The sequence below is a fragment of the Melanotaenia boesemani genome, chromosome 6 (genome assembly GCF_017639745.1).
Source record: "Melanotaenia boesemani isolate fMelBoe1 chromosome 6, fMelBoe1.pri, whole genome shotgun sequence".
Taxonomy (NCBI): domain Eukaryota; kingdom Metazoa; phylum Chordata; class Actinopteri; order Atheriniformes; family Melanotaeniidae; genus Melanotaenia; species Melanotaenia boesemani.
Genome location: NC_055687.1, coordinates 20,728,042 through 20,746,851, shown reverse-complemented (window position 1 = coordinate 20,746,851; position 18,810 = coordinate 20,728,042). Strand labels below are relative to the sequence as shown.

Below are 18,810 nucleotides of genomic sequence, written 5' to 3'. Positions count from 1 at the left end.
CAACATTTGTTTCGTCGATCTATATATGAGGATTCTCACTGTTAAATTTTACCTGACTTTCACACTTTTTAAAAACGAACCATTTCTTCTTATTATTGTTATTATTTTAGCTCTGCTTTAAAAGCACGCGAAGATGTTTATTAGATAACCCGACTTTCTGTTCTTTAATAATTATTTAAATCTTTGGTAATCACATTATCAACATGCACCACAGATAATAATAATTTGTTCTGCTGATCATGGTCAAAAGTATATTTCTCCTTATCTTTATACGTCATGTTAGCATCGATTAGATTGCAGCTGCAAGATACAAAGGTCTTGAAAGCCAAGATATATTAAAGATCCTATTTTAACTTACCCTGCTCTCACCAACCCTCCCATCCTCTCTCCACCTCACCCATTTCCCCCTTCTCTCACCCAAAAAAGTCGTCAGCATGTGGTGCATGAATTCTCTAAGTCTTTTGTGGGGAAAACTAAAAGGATATTTTGAAGACAGCTGGCATCCCTCTTTGCCAAAAACATAAATAGTGGTGTTACATCATCGGCATAGAAAACAGTGTTGCGCATATGTGGCATTCCTGTCTGATCCCCCTCAATGCTACAGACTGGATATCTACTATGCAAGCGGTCACACGAGGAGCCATGCAGCAGAAAAACAGAAAGTTGCTAGGAAGTTGTTTGCGGAGACCTTTTATGACCCCTATACATCACACCTTCTGACACCAGCAGTAACAGAGGAGGCCACTCTGCAGGAGAAGTTCAGGGGAGGAGAGTCTGTTACGCTCCTCACTGCCACAATCTCTTGTTTTAGACAAATCCCCAAAGTGAATATGAATGATGTGGTTTCCTCTGTTTTATCAGTTGCTTAAACATTTAGCACTTTTAACCCAAAGGACCAGCGTGTTGACCACAACGTTAGTAACTCAGACTGATGCAAGTTAAGTAGTTCTGAGCTTTATTAAAAGGTTACAATTTATGTTCATCAACATATTTACATTATTATTTATTTAATTAACCTGAAAATATTTATATTGCATTGGCTGCAATTTCATATGAAAAAAAAGAAAAAGCTGTAGTAATATATATTACTACTTTGGGCTTTTACAGATCAGAGGCGTTTAAATCTAAAAGAGGCCAGTCTGGTCAAATAAAATAGTGTATTAATAACTCCCCAAGTCATGTAGCATGCCAATACTACTTATAGGGACTTTTCTAGCTCATTGCACTAATGGCCTACAACCTTCTCTATTCTTTTAACCTAATCTTCATTATTTGGTGTGAGTTTTAGGCAGCACGCACGAGAAAATCTTAAAATGAATATATGTGGCACCCAATCTGTGTGTGACATAACGTGCCATTTTTACGCAGCGCCATGACGACATGTTGAAGAGACAGAACTGGCACAAAGGCCAGCTGTCCACTCTAGATCTAAAGCGTGATATATTGTTTAAGCAGGGATATTATTAACACAACATGTGTTTTATAGGCTACATGAATGTCATTTATTCATGTTCCCTACGAATGTCATTTATTCATGTTCCCTCTAAAACTGATTTTCTTAAAAAAAATCACGCTGTATCCGTAATGGTTTTTTTTCCATTTTCACATACTTTTTTTTTTTTTTTTGCAGACCTAGAATGGTGACCTGAAGTGTTAGCCACATCATCCCATGAACCTGTAGGCTAAAAAAAAAATAAAAAAAAATAAGGTCTTAATGTGGAAATTTTGTCTTTTTTTAAGAACACACACAGACAGGTGCAGGCTGGAAACTAAATGTATTTTCCAGAAGGATATGAGCATCTATTCCTTTTTTCCCAATTTGCCCTCCCATGGGGAGAATAATAATAATGTAATATGATATAATACAGCTTTAATGACAAAAACAAAATACAATAAACACGTTCTCACATTCTCTTGCTATTTCCCAGATACCGCATTAATTTAGCTGCGCAAACAGCAGCCTATTATAGAATTATGAATAATAAAAATATAGCAAAAAATGTATTTAAATAATGTCAAATAAGATATTTCATGAGCTTCAAAAACACCCCAAAATGATATTTATTTAGTTTTGGCCTGAGCAAATATTTGCACTTCATATTCACTTATTGAAAACAACTTCTGCCCTCGCGTGGTGACTCAGATGTGAACTTTACAAATCACTTGGTCTGTGGTCATAGGTTTGTTGGACCGCTTGCCTCCCAGATGTCTATCTTGACGTCTCAGAACAGACGGGAATCGTGTCGCTCCTGGTTCATCCAGACACCGTCCTCTTGTCTGCGTTCGTTCACAACACGCAGCAACATCAGGTCTCATGTCGTCAAATGTCTGAGCAAAAAGAGAGTAAATAAACATAATGTTGCAGGGTGATACGTTCAAGTCTCAGCCTGCTGTTAATGTGCTGTATTATACTGAATGTATTAGAGGTGTGTTTTCTCCAAGAAAATGATCGTTGTTCTGTTTCTGTGCAGATTCAAACCTGATCGGGTATTAACATACAACTTTGTGCAGATTTGATTTAAAGGTTAGATTGAGGTAATATGGTTAAACAATTCTAATGATAAATAACGATAAAAGTCTCTGCACAGAAAAATTAATTCCATTAATTTGTTAATTTAATAAGAATCTATATGCAGCTCTTTATTTTCCATTTTAAATTTTGTGGGCTATAGGCTATAGGTTGAGTACCCTTTTTTTAAATGACCTGTCTCATATTCAGGATACATTCTCAGCTAATCAAAACGTGGGTTAATGGCCAATTACTTCTAATATTAGTTGAATTATTTCTTAAGAGAATGATTTCTACAGGGTGAAACTGAGTGAGAGATACAGCAGTGAATGGGATCTGTGCTGAATGCCAACACCCACTCACCTCAGCAAATAATGGATCCCATGCAAAAGCTGCTCCGTTCGTTTCTACAGCCTTTATAAGTCCATTCCCCTCTTCTGTATTTTTCTGTCCCAATAAGGTCCTTTTATTGCAATCGAAAAAAAATTGACTTTCGTATTTATAAGCCGGTGTAGATTTCTTATCTAATTTTACATTATTGCGCAAAAGGTGCTATGCGCAAATGGCTGTGCCTCTCATCAATTCTTTAACAGAAGTCCCGACATTTCTGAGATGAAAACTCAGAGCTCTGCACATTGAGGTTGCCCTCTCCCTGGCTACATATGATCTAACGGAGTGTTAGAAGGTTTAAACGTGTTCTTAGGGGCAAGGAGCTGTCAGACCTTTTGGCTAGAAAGATTGATCACACGCAGACTACCAGGCTCTTTGTTTGGAGCCTGAGCAATAAACAGCCATCAGATCCCCACCTTTTGCGAGCTTCACACTGCAGAGGCAAATTATCTCAGCTAAGGTACAACCTATAATTCAAAAGTGTAGGCATGGTGTCTTGGGTCAACATTATTTCTATAGGCTAGGCGAAACAAAATAAATTAGATGTAAAACAGGGAGATACAACCCGTACAGAAAAAACTCAGCTACCACCCACTTTCACAGTAATTTTCCTTTCTTTTTTCCCCAGTATGATTTTCCTGAAAAGACTTTAGTTAACCTTATTAAAGAAATATAGCTCCACAAGAAAGCTTATATAAAATGAGCTCAGATGATGCTGAAGGGCAAAATCACATTGAAATCCGTGATACGAATCTCTCTGGGTCTGTCTCATATGTTGGGGGAGGGGTGAACATATCGCTGGATGTGTCTGCGTGGTGCAGCTCTCCTCTCAGAGAGAAATTTAAAGAAACAGGCAAGGTGAATTCCGTGCACATTGATATGCATTTTGTGCGTCTTTGCATTATCAGACGCTCAAGAAAATTCTATGGGCATCACGCGCGCACAGTCTACATGAACGCGCAAAACACGCACTGTTTCGATATGGTGCGTGTTCGGGTGGTGAACTGACTGCACCCCCTTTCCAAAACGGAGGGAGAAAAAAAAGTGTAAATAAAGCAACCCCTGCCCCGGAATGAGGCGTTACCTCTTAGACTTTCTCGATCAATCACAGGGGACAGTGGCTTCTTTTGATAAAACCCCAAATTGTCATTGGGCAGATGCAATCATGTGACAACCAGCACGGTCTAATTCCAACCATGCTCTCATGAAAGCAATACTTTATGGCATAGAGGTCTCCAAACGACTATAACCGGTTAAGTAGTTTATGAAAATAAACTGCTTATTAATTTTTTATTTCACCTGCCCCCCTCCCCTCTGAACCATTGAGATTTCAAGACAAGAAGAAGGAGATGAATTACGAATTTGGGCGAGAAAGCGGTTTTATCAACAGTCAGCCGTCGCTCGCTGAGTGCCTGACATCATTCACTAACCCTGTCGGGGATGCATTTCAAAGTTCATCAATCAAGAGCTCAGCGCTTTCACAGTCGACACTGATTCCTCCTCCTTTTGAGCAAACCATCCCCAGCCTGAGCCTGAGCGTCCACCCACGCCACAGCCGGCCAAAGCAAGCTCTGAAAGGCTGCAGCCCGCTGCAGGCAGTGTCTCTACCCCCGGAATACCCGTGGATGAAGGAGAAGAAAAGCATCAAGAGGACTCAGTCTGCTACTGCTGCTTCTTCAGCTGCTGCTGCAACGACGACGACTGACGCCTCACCCCACTACTTCTCCCCCCAAGGCAAGGCATGATGATGAATAACCATATATAAAATGCTCTTCATTGTCTGAAGATTCCCCTCGGCAAGGAGTTGCATCCTGGGCCTTGTACTACGTGGGCGTCCTTTAAAGCCACTAGGGTTTTTGATTTAAGCTTGCTTAATCTCATCAAGTATCGCACTGACTTGTGAATCAGCGTAAGAGTGCTAATGTTTGACAGTAATAGAGAGTGATAGATTATTCTTACACGGGCCAGCAGCTGGCATGTTCGTTAATCTTCACCCTTCGTCCTGTCCTGTCCACGCAGACCCATCATATTCAGCCAGGGGCCCATAAATCTTACCAGTCCTGGCGCTTGCTTGCCACAAGTTTCACCCCACGGAGCCTATTTTGCCCCTCACTTATCTGTGTTGCTGTTTTAGTATTGATCGCTAACCTTTCCGTGATTAACAATCAACATTTGTTTTATTTTATTTTATTTTATTTAGGTTCTCCTGAGACACCAGAGAGTGCTGTTGGCGGTGTAGGGGCATCCAGGAGGCTGAGGACCGCGTACACCAACACTCAACTTCTGGAACTGGAGAAGGAGTTTCATTTTAATAAATATCTGTGCAGACCCAGGCGAGTGGAAATAGCAGCGCTGTTGGAATTAACAGAAAAGCAGGTGAAAGTGTGGTTTCAGAACAGACGGATGAAACATAAAAGACAGACCCACTGCAAGGAGAACCGGGACAGTGAGGGGAAATACGCGTGCCTGGATGACGGGCCAGAGGACGAGCTTGAGCAGGCGGCGGACAGCAGCGCAGCCGCGTCGTTATTTCACAGGGAAAGGTATTTTCACCAAAATACCCTGACTTCACAACATTGTCAGAATGGACACAATGGGGACAGCCAAAGCCTAACTTATACCCCTTTGACCAGCAATGAGAAAAATCTGAAACATTTTCCTAACCCGACACCCACTGCTCCAATCTGCGTGTCAACAATAGGCCAGGACAATGATGGCTCCTCCGGCCTGGACGCCTCTTTGCAGGATTTCCAAGTTTTCTCCCCCTCGTCTTCTTTCTCACCGAGTTTGTCAGATTCAACACAGAGTCCTCTGCCGTTGCCATGCGAAACTTTCGACCTTTTTTCAGAAACGCTTACTACAATGGACCTGCAAAATCTCAGCTACTGAAATAACACATGTTTGATCTTATTCAGGCTGTTATGGTCAGTAATTACAGGGCAACGCGAAATTTAGAGCTCTGACAAATAAGGTAAGTTACGGCGGAAAAAAGACAAAACAAAACTACTCTTTTGTCTATATGCGGATTTTATTCCAACAGACTTCAATGAGGACAGCATCCATTTATTTTTATATGGATTTCAACTGAGCAAAATATTTTTCTTGAAATAAAACTTTACATTAATCGGAACTACTTTTGCTTTTGGTCTTATTTTGCTGTAAGAAAGTTTGAAGAGTTTATTTTGAATTAAAAATTATAAATACTGCTTAAATATATATACTTGTAATAATATTAGCCACAAAACAAATAAATTGTTAAGAAAGGTACATCCTTGAGAATTACACTAAGAAAATTTAAAGATATTTAATAAGCAGGATATTTATATATTAAACAATTGGTGAAGGAATAGGAATTATGAAATATAAATAAAATGTGATACCATGTTATTTTACAAAACTGTTTCTCCTCATATTGAATGTCATTGATTTTTTCCCCCCAGTATAACCGTGGTTGTGTTGTCCCTTTCTGGAAAAATACATATATATTTAGAGCCTTTGAAAACAACAACAAAAGTAAACAAATAAATAAATTAATTTAAAAAAATCGGTAAGAATTGCCTGCTAGGAATCCTAGACCAAAAGCTGTGACTTCTCTTGGCTTTCTCATTAAAATTTATTGCCTATAAAACTCACAGGACTGAGGGTGCTTGTTTATAGCCTGAGCCGAGATGTAATTCTGTTTGAATTAAGCATCGCGCCTCGCAGCGTTGTGGCTGTCAAACATTTTATGATTTAAAGCTTTCCAGGATTCATTTAAACAAGCAAAGGCAATACATTGTTTCCACGCTGATACATAAATTTACATGATTTTTTAAATTGACAGACTTTTGTAGCTGTAACAAAACAAATTAGTGGAGTGCATGTAGCTACATTTGATCCATTAAGTTATGGTAAATTACTTTTTAAAAGAGGTAAAACAAAACAAAACAAAACACTAATCTGGATAAAATGGAGATCTATTCATGCTTCATAGCTATATCATTGAAGGAATTCCACCATCCGACCAGTTGCCACTCAGCCCTCCATTAGAGACCCACCGTAGAGCAGCAGCTGCTGTTTTTCTTGTAATGCATTATTTAACGTTCAGAGAAAATGTTTAGTGAAGAAACAAAGCTATTAATCCAAGAATTAGAAGATTAACAGTCACTGATTCAGGCGCATTTCTAGGCTCGGTATCTCTGCTCTCATCGTGCTGCTTGTGCGCTTTTCGTCTAGTGTGCAGCGCTGTGAATCTGTCCACTACATGGAAACAAAGGGCAACACGTTTATTTTATTGCTTGGAATCTACAGCAACAGAAAATCAGCACAACACTGAGAGTCTCAAAGCAACAATAAAGTTGTGAAGTAATGTGATGAACTGCTCTTCCGATTGAAAGTGGTTCTGAGTGATTCTAATTGTGCATTAGCCTAATTGAAAACAAGGCAGGAACACTATGGCCTCATATAAAACATGGGATGTTGTTGAAACTACTGAGGTATATTGGGCCACACTGTCAGCATTATAGTGTTTAGAGGATGAACTAATTGCAAAAATCACACTGTGGCTTGTCCATTTATTAATCCCAAACTATTTACCTCATTTTGCCTCTTTAACTGTTAATCACTTCAGCTGTATTATTAATTAGAGTCCATTTTCAGAACAATGTTTGGTTTTATTGTTTAAATAGCTTTGCTGGGTCTAAGCACCACATCAGGATCAACATGGTAATTGGATTACAAATTTATTGTGTATAATGAAAAGAAAAGGAAGCCATCAAATAGTTTCTGCAGTGTCAGGCAGGATGAAACTTTATGAGAAACTGGATACATCCGTCTGTCTTTGCACAAACACACACACATACACACACATAGAGGCCAGAGGTCAAGCTGGCTCTCCACTCCTCTCAAAGTTGGAAGGAACTACTGCCAGGTCAGGAGGGGGTCAGGTTTTAAATGACCACATGGCTCATAAAAATGCATTGGCAACAGGAAGTGACATCAGAAAACCATATGTCTATGGCAGCAACAACCATGATGGAGCAGAATTTGACAGGACAGGAATGAAAATGCAGAAATGTATACTGATTTATGCCTAATGGGAATATTTAGAATTATGAATAAGTACTATATCTATTCGGTACAAATGCTTAAAACAAAAGATAACTACTTCACCTCATCATTTATAGGATCTTGTTAACCTTGTCCTCTCTGAAGTAAATAAAACATCTCCATCTCCACACTGCGTTTCTGCAGCATGCAGTGAAACACCTGCAGCTACAGTAAAATCTGAAACTCTTCACAGAATTGCTCTGAGCTTTCTGTCTCATTTCTCCACAACAAGCTATAGTGTTCAAAGGCTCATCGTTTGAACCTGGATTGGGTGTTACTGCCTGTCAAATGATGACAAATGAATGACTGACATCTTTATAAACAATCTGGTAAAAGGTTATTTTATTTTAGATACTCCAGGAGGCACTGGTTCGACTTGATGAAAGGAGAGAGTTTTTGTTTTCTCATGTTATTGCCTCAGTGGTTTCTTCATGGAATTATTGTTTGTCAAAAGATATGCAAATTATTTCCCCCACATCCAAACAAGTGCAGAAGAGTCGTTTGATCTTGGATATTGCACAGACTGATGGAGCTGGCACAATAACAAACGCGTTGAAACAACTGACACCTCAACTACTGATGAGCTGTTTAGATTTACACAGTTGACATATTCATGAACTCACAGAGCTTGCATCGTTGTTTAAAACAAGAGACATCCCTATAACGTGTCAAGTGGTGAGCACACTTAGGCAGCTATCAAAGAAATATTACCTCGAATCAATTAAAAATATGATCAAGGCTTTAAACGCGGACATTATTATTCTGTGAAGACCCGCAGTGCCATTAAAACATCAGCTGCTTGTCTACAGAGGCAATGAAAACATTAAATAAACGTCACTGCGGATGGAGCCTGCAAAGCCGCACAGGTTGGAGTGTTAGTCCAACCCGTTAGTCCTGCAGCGGAACTGTGTGTGTGGTCGCTGATAGATAATTAGCACACTGACTTCCGTATCACTGAGCATGAGCTGCTTCCGTATCATGTGAAGTTTGTCTGGTCTCACGGTCTATTGCTTCAGGCAATAACATCAGCTTTACAATGCGCGCGATTCCCGAGGAGTTGACGGCGCTCATTTCAGGTAACACACATTAAAATCTGTTTTTACATTGTGCTGCTTTCCACTGTCTTTTAGGGTTTCTGTTACTTACAGCACTTCTTACGAGATCGCTTTTAAAAAAAGAGGAAGAAGCAGTGGTCTATGTATGAAGTTTTTTTTTTTGCCAGATCAAATCCCACAACACATTAACAGCTACGTGTTATCCATAAATATTGCTCCCCTCTGCTGCTAGATATCAGTCAAGGATATATTTGACGTCAAACTTTAGCTACTGCGTTCTCTGTTGTGCTTTGGGATAACTTCATCATGCAACGTTTGTATGTTGCTTAGATTTGGAGAATTTCCTCTGTGATGGATTAAAAGGAGAAATTTTAAGCAAGAAGGCAAAAGAGAGGAGGGAAACCTTCATAAAACGTATCAAAGAAGTCAAACAAAGGTAGTCTTGCATGCACCGTACTTCAAACATTTCCCTTTTTAAATTGTACATGTCAATTATGAAATACGCTTTGTTGCTGTAATTTAAAGCTGTTCATATCCATTTATTGTCTCCCCAATAGCTTCCCACAAGATTTCAAGGACAAAGGTGAGTGTTGCTCTTCCTCTTTGAATGATTCAGTAGATCTACAGTTGTCACTGTCTCAAACCACAACTAAAATAATAAAAATCATACAATAAAAAAATAGCATGGAAAAAGAAAATTTAAACGGATGACCTGCCTATGCTTAGATAAGTGCAACATGTTGGAAACCCCTGGATTACACCAAAGCCTGGGCATTACCATTACTTCATAGCTCATTGTGTACTCCAGTAGGTGGTGATGACTCAGATGATGAGGAGGAAGTTAACAGCAACAACGATGGAGGGTCGCTGCAATCAGAACGCACAGACAAGGATGATGATGCATGTGAAGGTAAGCCACGGACACTTAGCAGACATCCAGAGTGGAACTGGTTACTGCTCACAAGCTTTAGATTAACACATGGGAGAAGTGGCATGAAAATAAACAAATCTGCATCTGCTCCTAGGAGAAAGTGACTTTGAGTGGCACAATGAGGGAGACATTCCAACTGTAACTTGGCAACATACTTGGGAAGCAATTTGGGGGCACCCACTGCAACCCCCTATCACTTCCCTCACCCCACCCCTTGGACAGTCGGAGCATAGTTTATTGCTCTCAGCCAACAGTCTAGGGGCTGAAAGTTACTGCTATAGCTGCAGGTTGGAAATAAACATTATACAACAGCTTAAATCCAATGAGCACCATCATAGCTGTCTAAGCGAAATGTTATGTTTACTTTATTAAGTAGAGTATCAGGGAAATCCTTGGTGATTAGGTGACTGGAGTTTATGGGCTGTGAACAGCTGCCAGTTTTATGGCTGCTCTTTCACACAAAGCAACTTTGACACAGCATTTGGACATTTGCATTGAAGTTGCATGCTGCAAAGGAAACCTCCTCCACTGAGAAGTAAAACATTCCAGAGTAGAGCCTCTGTGGCTTTTGCTGTTAATTATTATCAAATAAACAAATACATGATGGTAAAACTTAACCTGAAACCCATCTGAACATGTTTAACTTTTTGTTTAAAAAAGCATCCTTTTTACTTTTCTGTATAGAAAACAAGAGGATGATGGGTTGAGCTGAATATATGTATTTGAGTTTTCTTAACTCTTTTTTTCAGGAACCCAACAGTCACCATCTGTGGCAGCTCAGGACCTCACTTCTGTTTTTAAAGCCGGATACCTTGAGAAGCGCAGAAAGGGTTGGTGCTCTGCAAATCCACATTTTAACTTTTTATTTTTACTACATTTTAACATTAACATACAGTAACAATGACAGCTGCACAGAGAAGTGTGCATGATACAAAATAACTTTGTTCTTTAGGGTTTTTTTATTTATTTTTTTTTATTTTAACCATATATGTGAAAATGCTGTCTCCAGATTTAATGGAGTTGTTTTACATGCATAGATCATAGCTTTTTTGGCACTGAGTGGCAGAAGAGATGGTGTGCTTTGACCCATAATACCTTCTACTATTATGGGAGTGAGAAAGGTATTTTCCATTTTTCTAATTTCTTCACAGTATATACATCCCTGCTTTAAAAAACCTCCACAGAAGAATAACCATCAGTGATGTTTTTCTTTCTGCACCCAGACAAGCAGCAGAAGGGTGAGTTCAGTATTGCTGGATACTCTGTCAAAATGAACAACACCCTGCGGAAAGACTCGAAGAAAGACTGCTGCTTTGAAATTTCTGCTCCAGACAAACGAGCCTATCAGGTATGCTTTTCTGTCTTACATCTGTCAGTTATTACTGCTCTGATTTTAACTCACAAAACTGAAATCTATAATTCATATGTAACAAGTTTCAAAATGCATTTGCACAGTTTATCTTTATTTTTAAAACTGGATCATTCATGTTGCTCCACATGGGTTCAACCCAGCCTGCATATTTTAAAATGTCTAAATGAGTGTCTCTAACATTCATGCTCTTCCATGCGGAACATTTTACTATGCATAAATGCAATATTATTTGTTTATGTTAATTAATCCATGTCAAACTGAACACTTCACTGACTGCAGTTTTCATTTCTTTCCTCCTTCACCACAGTTTTGTGCGTCATCAGTGAAAGAGGCGGATGAATGGGTGAAAGAGATATACTTTGTTTTGAAAGGTATAGACTTTTCCAGTCATAAAAAATGTTTTATTGGACTGTTTTATTTGAGGTACTAACGTTTATTACTTCTGTAAGAGTTTGGTTGAGTTGGGGAACAAATCTGCATTTTAATATTTGTGGTTGAGACAGATCTATGTTCCCTTTTGTTTGTAGATATGACGGGAATCATCCCAGAAGAAGACGAGGATGAACGTTGGTTGTACGACGATGTTGAAGCTGTAACTAATTTAGTTCCAGCTTCAACATCAACTGAGCCGGGTGACGAAATCTATGAAGAGCTCCCAGGTTTGGTCACTTTCTGTACCAATCCCCATTAAACATTGGTCAAATCTCTTTTGGTTTACTTTTTTTTCCCCCAAATTCAAATGATTTATCATCTTGCTATCAGCCAGCGTAAACCAAACAAACTAATGTATTAGTATTATGTTTCTCCAGAGGAAGACATGCCTGCTCCATCAAAACCTTCTCCAAAGATCGATCCATCAAACAAACCTGCTCCTCCTCCTGCAGGTACACAACCCTGACATTTTTGGGTCTGCCTTCAAGTATACAAGTCTGTCACTTCCTTTGTACATTAGATTATAATCATTTTAACTTCTGATTTAGAAGATAGAAGAGACTGACCAACAAATGATGATTATGACTGAGCAAAAATAAACCTGACAAAGTTACAGTTTAGAAGAAGTGACTTCTACAGAGGAAGTTCCTGAAACAACTGAAAGTTAACAGAGCTGGAAATAACTACCCAAGCTGACCAACTTCCGTTTTACAATAAATGGTGTGACTGTCACTCTTTGCTACAGAAAAATCTGTCAATCTCCTACTGCAAATACAAATAACAAGCATAGAGGGTCACCTCCAAAATCAAAATGGCTGCAGTTATTGATACTGAAGTGTAAACAGCAGCTACTAAAATTCTGCAGTTTAGAACAAAGTTACAGCACAATTGTTTACACATGTAATGCATTTTTCTTTGGGAGAAAAACGTTGCCAGGAGCATGCTAAAAACCTGCACAGAACAGCCTGGAAATGGAACAAAGCCACTGTGTTGCTTTGGTACATTTTACCATTAAATCCTGCTGAATGCTCTGCACTGCCTCCTGTTGGGTATCTCTGTGCTAACAACAACAGAGATGTAGATTTAACATAACTGTTGGAAAAAAAACAAGCTGTTGTCACCTTATTCCCCCTTTTCTCCATCCAGTTGATAAGAGCACAGACTACCAGAACTACTACCAGGGCTTGTGGGACTGTGTGGGGGACCTCTCAGATGAGCTGTCTTTCAAACGTGGGGATGCCATCTACATCCTGAGCAAAGTACGTACAGAGACTCCTTGCTTCGTAATCAACTTCTCCACTGCTGTTAATAGTCTGGCAACAAGCTTGATGTGAAATGAACCTTGAGAAGGCAGCAACTAAAAACAAAAAGATCTATTTTTGTGCTTGACTTGGCATAGCTTTCAAAGAGCTGTCTTTCTACACAGGCTGGTTAACTGAAAGGAGCACTTTTACAATTTTCCCCCCAAATTTTTTAAATACATAATTAAATGTTTTCCTTTTTAAGTGTTTTCATGATATACAAATCCATCTCTAATGCAAACTTTAAGATGAGGTTTGAAGTCAGAATGATTCTGCTGGTCTTGGACCAACTAAAAAATGTGAGTTGTTTTGAGGCCCTTTGAGGAACTGACTATTCAGATTCATTACTGGCAGCGCCTGGCCTGGTGCCTGAGGTGGACGGCTGCTGGATAAAGGCAAACTGGGCAAAATTCTTTCTGTGGCGCTCTGATAGGGATTAGTTGTGTCACAACGGAAACTGTTTTAGTGCTGTTGGCTGGGCTGAGCTTAGCTGGCACACAGCGCCATTCCATCACTTCCATCTGGACTGTTTCAGCACAGAGTTGTTGCTGCCATGCCAGGCGCTGAGTAGCCCCGAGCCCACACACCTCTCAGACATCTCTCTCACCTCGCCAAATAGGAATGTGTGTTCTCAGGAAACCCAGGCTTAGCATTCAGAGCAGGTGAGGACGTGTGGTGGACGCACAATTTCCGAGGCTTGTCAGCTCTGCAAGGGTAGGAGAACTTAGGGGCCGTTCTGTACCTTTATTATACAAGTAGACAGAAGCCTTTTTGTGCTTAGCTGGTTCATGTGAGTGCCAGAGTAGATTTTTGTTGTGATATATTTAACAAGTTGGTTTTGAACATTAGTCTGAAAATAAATGGAGGGATTTATAATTTTGTAGCGGTATGTCTAAACCTGTGATTTGTGTTGAGAAAAAGTGTGAAACATACTCTATCTAGACAGGCTATATTTCCTGTCTGGTTTGGTTTCTATAGAGCATGGAGTCAACTGGGACACACTGCTGCCAACTGGCCAAGGTCCCTTTTAAAATGCAAGTCTGCCATCTAGTGGCACCAAAAAGTAAAGTAGACTGTTGTCATTGCTTTAGTACTTTCCTATGTGGAGGGTATTATTCATAGGTACAACGGGAACATACCTTTAAGTTAGTTGTATAATCCTAAATTTGATAACATTAAAGGAGCATGGGAAATAAATTGTCACCAGATATTGAGGAAAGCCTTTTGCTGAGTTGCCAAAGAAGATATTGTAGATAGCCCTACGAATGGCCGAAATTTCAGTAGAAAGCGTCTGGTTTCCAAAGTCTAAATCAGTGAATGAATTCTCTGCCGACTAATCAACTGATAGTTACTTCAGCACTAATGGAGAGGCACAAATGCACAAGGCAGACAAACCTATAAATGCTCATTGTCCAAATGCCTGTTTATTGCGCCTTCTTGGTGTGTGTGAAAGGACCAAGAATCAAGTTGCCCTTTCACTCAGACTGGGAGCCATTAGCTGAAACCTTGGTGTTGGGGGTTGTTGCCTGCTGCGAGGGCAATGACCATAAAACCTGTCTGGACTGCCGCAGCCAGCTGCAGCTAAAGGCACAGTCGTCTCCTTCCCTCCTCCTCCATTCTCCCTTTTCCATGCATCCCTCCCCCTATTCCACTGCTCAGAAATAGGTGTGGTATTACATCTGCGAGACCCCCCAGTCAGGACCTGGGTGTTGATAATAAGGCTTGACCGAGGGGAGGGTGTGCTGCATACCCTGTTGCTGCACATCCTCCCCACTCTCCACACTGCAAGCTGGAAAAAAATGAAATATACAATCTCAGAGCACAATATTACTACACTGTTTCCTGTACCTTAGCACATCTTCAAAACCAGTGCAACAGTAGCTTTTTATATGTTACAAGTAATGAAATTACAATTGCATGATTTAAGCCAGCTTAAGGTGTGGCTGTGTTTGTGTTGTTACAGTGTGCAATTAGTCATCTCTAAATATATATTTATAATGTTCTCATGTTCTGTCCAGCAGTCAGTCAAGCATAACTGATTTGTCAGCTAGCAATCTATACAATGAAGTGTTGCCGTTTTCAAAAGCTAGTGGCAGGAAGTCATAATGTTCTCTCTCTCTCTCTCTCGCTCTCTCTCTCTCTCTCTCTCTCTCTCTCTCTCTCTCTCTCTCTCTCTCTCTCTCTCTCTCTCTCTCTCTCTCTCTCTCTCTCTCTCTCTCACTTGCACACATTTCTTGTCAGCCAGCTTTATAATCCTACAGGGGTATGAGATTAAATGTCCTTTTCATCATTTGAGACAATAAAACTGACATTTTCTGTTTTGTGAATCTGTTTCTGTTTTTGTGAAGAAGAGTGGGAAGTTTATTCCATCCTTGTCTCAGATCTTCCCTCACAGTATCCTGTCATCTCAGCATGCAGACCGCCATTTGGAGCTATTACTTGTCAAGCTTCCACAGATTTATGTGGGATGGGCTCTGTGTACAGTAAAGGTTTTTTTTTTTTGTTTTTTGTTTTTTTTTGTTTTTGTGGATAGGAAGAAATAGTCTGTGCACCCTTAAAACTGACAGCAGGGCCAAGAGGCACAGGTCAAGAAGTAGGGGCCCCTCCATAGTATCCCAGCAAGATAATGCATTCCCCAGAAAGAGGCAGAACGAAAAAAGACAAAGAAAAAAAACAAATAAGAGATATAACAGATATTTCAACAAATAGATGTTAAATTGCTACAAAGGACTGAAACTGATCATGATCAAAATTACCACAGGTGGTTGCAGAAAGGTCAAACAAAAGGTGACAGAACACAAAAAACATCTAACTAAAATGATTCAAAAAGAAGTAAAGATCATCACATACATAAACAGCAAGGCTTTAAATGGCTAAAATGTGACTGAAAAGGAGACAAAGTGTAACAGAAAATGAAAAGCAACTGAAAATGTGACCAAATGAGTAAAAACAGTCATAAGGTAATAGAGTGCCTTGTAGAGACAGAATGGTTATAAAATGAATGAGACCAGAATGGGGCATAAAATGACAATTAAGAGGTTCAAAACGGCCTGCACTGGACACAAAGTTACTAAAACAGAAAACAGACACAATGAACATTAAAATAACTTCAGTGGAGGCAAAATTACAAAAAATGAGACAAAAAATGTTTGGAGATCCAAAATGGGACTTACAGCAAGCCAAGGCTCAAACAAGGGATAGAAATGTGCAAATTTAAATACAAAAGACTACAATTGCACAAAGAACAGCCAGAGAGACGAGATGTGATTGCAAAATGGTAAAAAGAAACGAAAAAATGCATGAGAAAACATCTCTAGATCACAGATCATCTACATAGTTTGTAACTGTTTGGGGCTGTTTTAGTCATTGATAGGAACCCTCAGGTGCCTTTTACCCATCTATACCCAACATGTGGATGAAGATTGCAAACTTCAGATACTTTAGATTTGCTCTGTCATCGCCTATTGTTGCTTCTGATTGTTATTATTGTAAGCACGAAAGCTCAGTCTGATCAGTTTTTCCATGTGTCTGTTTCTTTATCTTCAGGAATACAACAGTTTTGGCTGGTGGGTTGGAGAGAAGAATGGAACTATAGGTATCGTTCCCAAAGACTACCTGATGGAGCTGTATTCTCTGTAAATAAACCCAGTTTAGGTCGCTTAAATGTCATGCCAGTTGGTTTCACTTGCCTCCTGTTTCAAAACATCAAGACATGGAATTAATCCACAGTGTGTTCATTGACATTTCTTTTCTACATTGTAAGAAACTGGTGATTAGATTGAAACGTTTTCATTTGACCGATAACTGAGTGTTTTTCTACCATTTTGCAGAATTTGTTTGTATTTATTTTATTTTGAGGATATATATTTACACCACTTTTATTCCCTGCTTCTGGTAATTTGATGTTTTCTGATGGCTAAATAAATAATGAAATGAAACACTCTGTTTTGTGGATTTCTTTGGTTTGTTTAAACTTCTTTTTAAACCACAAGGTGGCAATGTAGCCCCTTAAATCATATATAACCTCTGGAAGAGAGGACACAAATCTTGGCATGATGTTTACAGACCAAATTAACAATGGCAGCTAACATAAGCAAAGAAGGAGGGGTTAACTACATAAATTAATTATAAAAATCTATCTGAAAGATGTTAGTATAATTTCAGTCTGAATGCTGAATGACATTGTCCTCTTTAATGCTGTGCAGTAAAGTCACTACTGATATTAACATTAAAGTTGGCAGTATGTGCACAGCTTCCTGGTTAAAATACTTTAGTATATTTATTTTAAAAGCTGAGCTTATTCATTTTTTTCTTTTTTTATGGCACCTGGAAGGCTTTGTTGGGCAGAGGATCACAGCGTGGCAGATGGAAGGTTGTGCAGCATGCCTGAGTGAAATGGCTGAGGTGCACTAATAAGGCAGTCATCCACACAGATAGCTGGGTTGCTTATTGCCCTCTGAGGGGCTGTTTGACAGCAGGTGATGTGGCGTTAGCTGAGCATGTTCCCTTGAGGTTACATTTGTACTGTACATATCTTTTTACAGTCTCCTCACTAAAATATCATAGTTGTGCAACAATTTTATACATCAAGGTAATTTGTTAATTTTCACTTGAACATACAGACCACATGGCCTAGTCATGGCTTTTCAAGGTTGGGAGGAAAATGGAAAGAAAAATGCATTCATTAGCCCATAACTCACTGTATCTATTTTTTTCCTTCTTGCTCCTGTCCCTCTTCTTTGTTCCTACTGAGTGATGAGCCATAGTCCTCTGTCCTCTGGGTGACATTCAAAGCGAACATAAATCCTGCTCTTTATGGCATAGTGCAGCGATAAAGCTTCCCCACTAATTGCAGATATAATATATAACCATAATTATTTATTGAATGTACAACATTGAATATATAGAAGAAATGCTTTTTTTTTTAAAGGCTGTACAGTGAAACTTAAAACAATGGGAAATTAATTAAGGCATACGACCATTTTAACCCAACTCTTTTCATTATAAAATAACAAACTGTGGATTTTATTACATAAACACAAATATTTCTTCACTGCTGACATAGTATGGCAATTCCTTCCAAGAAAACCACCTTTTAATATTTGGCAATGGGTCAGGTTGTCAAAGGCAAATGAGGCTAAATGCTACCTCTCATTTTTATGTGCCAGTAAAGGATTTCCTTAATGGATGTCAACTTCACCCCCATCTCCTGTTAGATTTGGACAGCCATATCCTCAGAATATACAGGTGCTTTTATTGCAATTTAACATCAAGATATAATGTTTCGAAGATAAATGCCAGTGTGTCGTTAATCTCCTAAGCACTAAATTACTCTAATGATACCAGAATATCACTAATTAATACTTTTAACCATAAAGAAACACTTTTACCGGCCAAATATATATAGATTGAGCTGCTAAATAATAATAAATAAATTTGGCTTTGCTGAGAAAGATGATGGAAATATAAAACAAACGTAACCCCTGCAGGATAAAATCTGCTCCAAAAGACATTTAATGCTGAAGGCTCACAGTTCAAATAAGGTAATACTGACACAAGCTGACAACTATAACATTTTTAATCTTGATAAATTAGAGATTAATTCTCCATACTTCATGACTTCTGAATTAATAAATACTACCATTGTTTAATGCCATTGCATTCAAAATTGAGAAGAGGGTTAAAAGCTCCATCTATACCACTTTAGAGATGTAATCCTGATCAGGCTGTCA

At 39.1% G+C, this 18,810-nt stretch overlaps 2 protein-coding genes across 4 annotated transcripts; both read left to right on the top strand.

Annotated features, from left to right (window-relative positions):
* Positions 1 to 4,076: 4,076 nt before the first annotated feature.
* Positions 4,077 to 6,023, top strand: hoxa2b (homeobox A2b). Of its 2 annotated transcripts, XR_006010855.1 has the most exons (3): positions 4,077 to 4,633; positions 5,100 to 5,870; positions 5,940 to 6,023. XR_006010855.1 is itself a non-coding variant. In XM_041988793.1 (2 exons), the coding sequence occupies exons 1-2, from the start codon at positions 4,249 to 4,251 to the stop codon at positions 5,786 to 5,788; spliced, it is 1,074 nt and encodes a 357-aa protein (XP_041844727.1). In that variant the 5' UTR covers positions 4,077 to 4,248; the 3' UTR covers positions 5,789 to 6,023. The 2 variants fall into 2 exon arrangements, 1 of the variants encoding a protein (XP_041844727.1); XM_041988793.1 differs by having other exon boundaries at positions 5,100 to 6,023.
* Positions 6,024 to 8,891: 2,868 nt separating this feature from the next.
* skap2 (src kinase associated phosphoprotein 2) lies at positions 8,892 to 17,016 on the top strand. 2 transcript variants are annotated; one of them, XM_041988795.1, is made up of 12 exons: positions 8,892 to 9,063; positions 9,373 to 9,478; positions 9,600 to 9,625; positions 9,854 to 9,952; positions 10,723 to 10,803; positions 11,011 to 11,094; positions 11,197 to 11,321; positions 11,653 to 11,716; positions 11,873 to 12,004; positions 12,155 to 12,229; positions 12,924 to 13,036; positions 16,625 to 17,016. In XM_041988795.1, exons 1-12 carry the CDS (start codon positions 9,024 to 9,026, stop codon positions 16,715 to 16,717), a joined length of 1,038 nt encoding a protein of 345 aa, XP_041844729.1. In that variant the 5' UTR covers positions 8,892 to 9,023; the 3' UTR covers positions 16,718 to 17,016. The 2 variants fall into 2 exon arrangements, with proteins under 2 accessions (XP_041844729.1, XP_041844728.1); XM_041988794.1 differs by having other exon boundaries at positions 8,894 to 9,063; positions 9,851 to 9,952.
* The last annotated feature ends 1,794 nt before the right edge of the window (positions 17,017 to 18,810 follow it).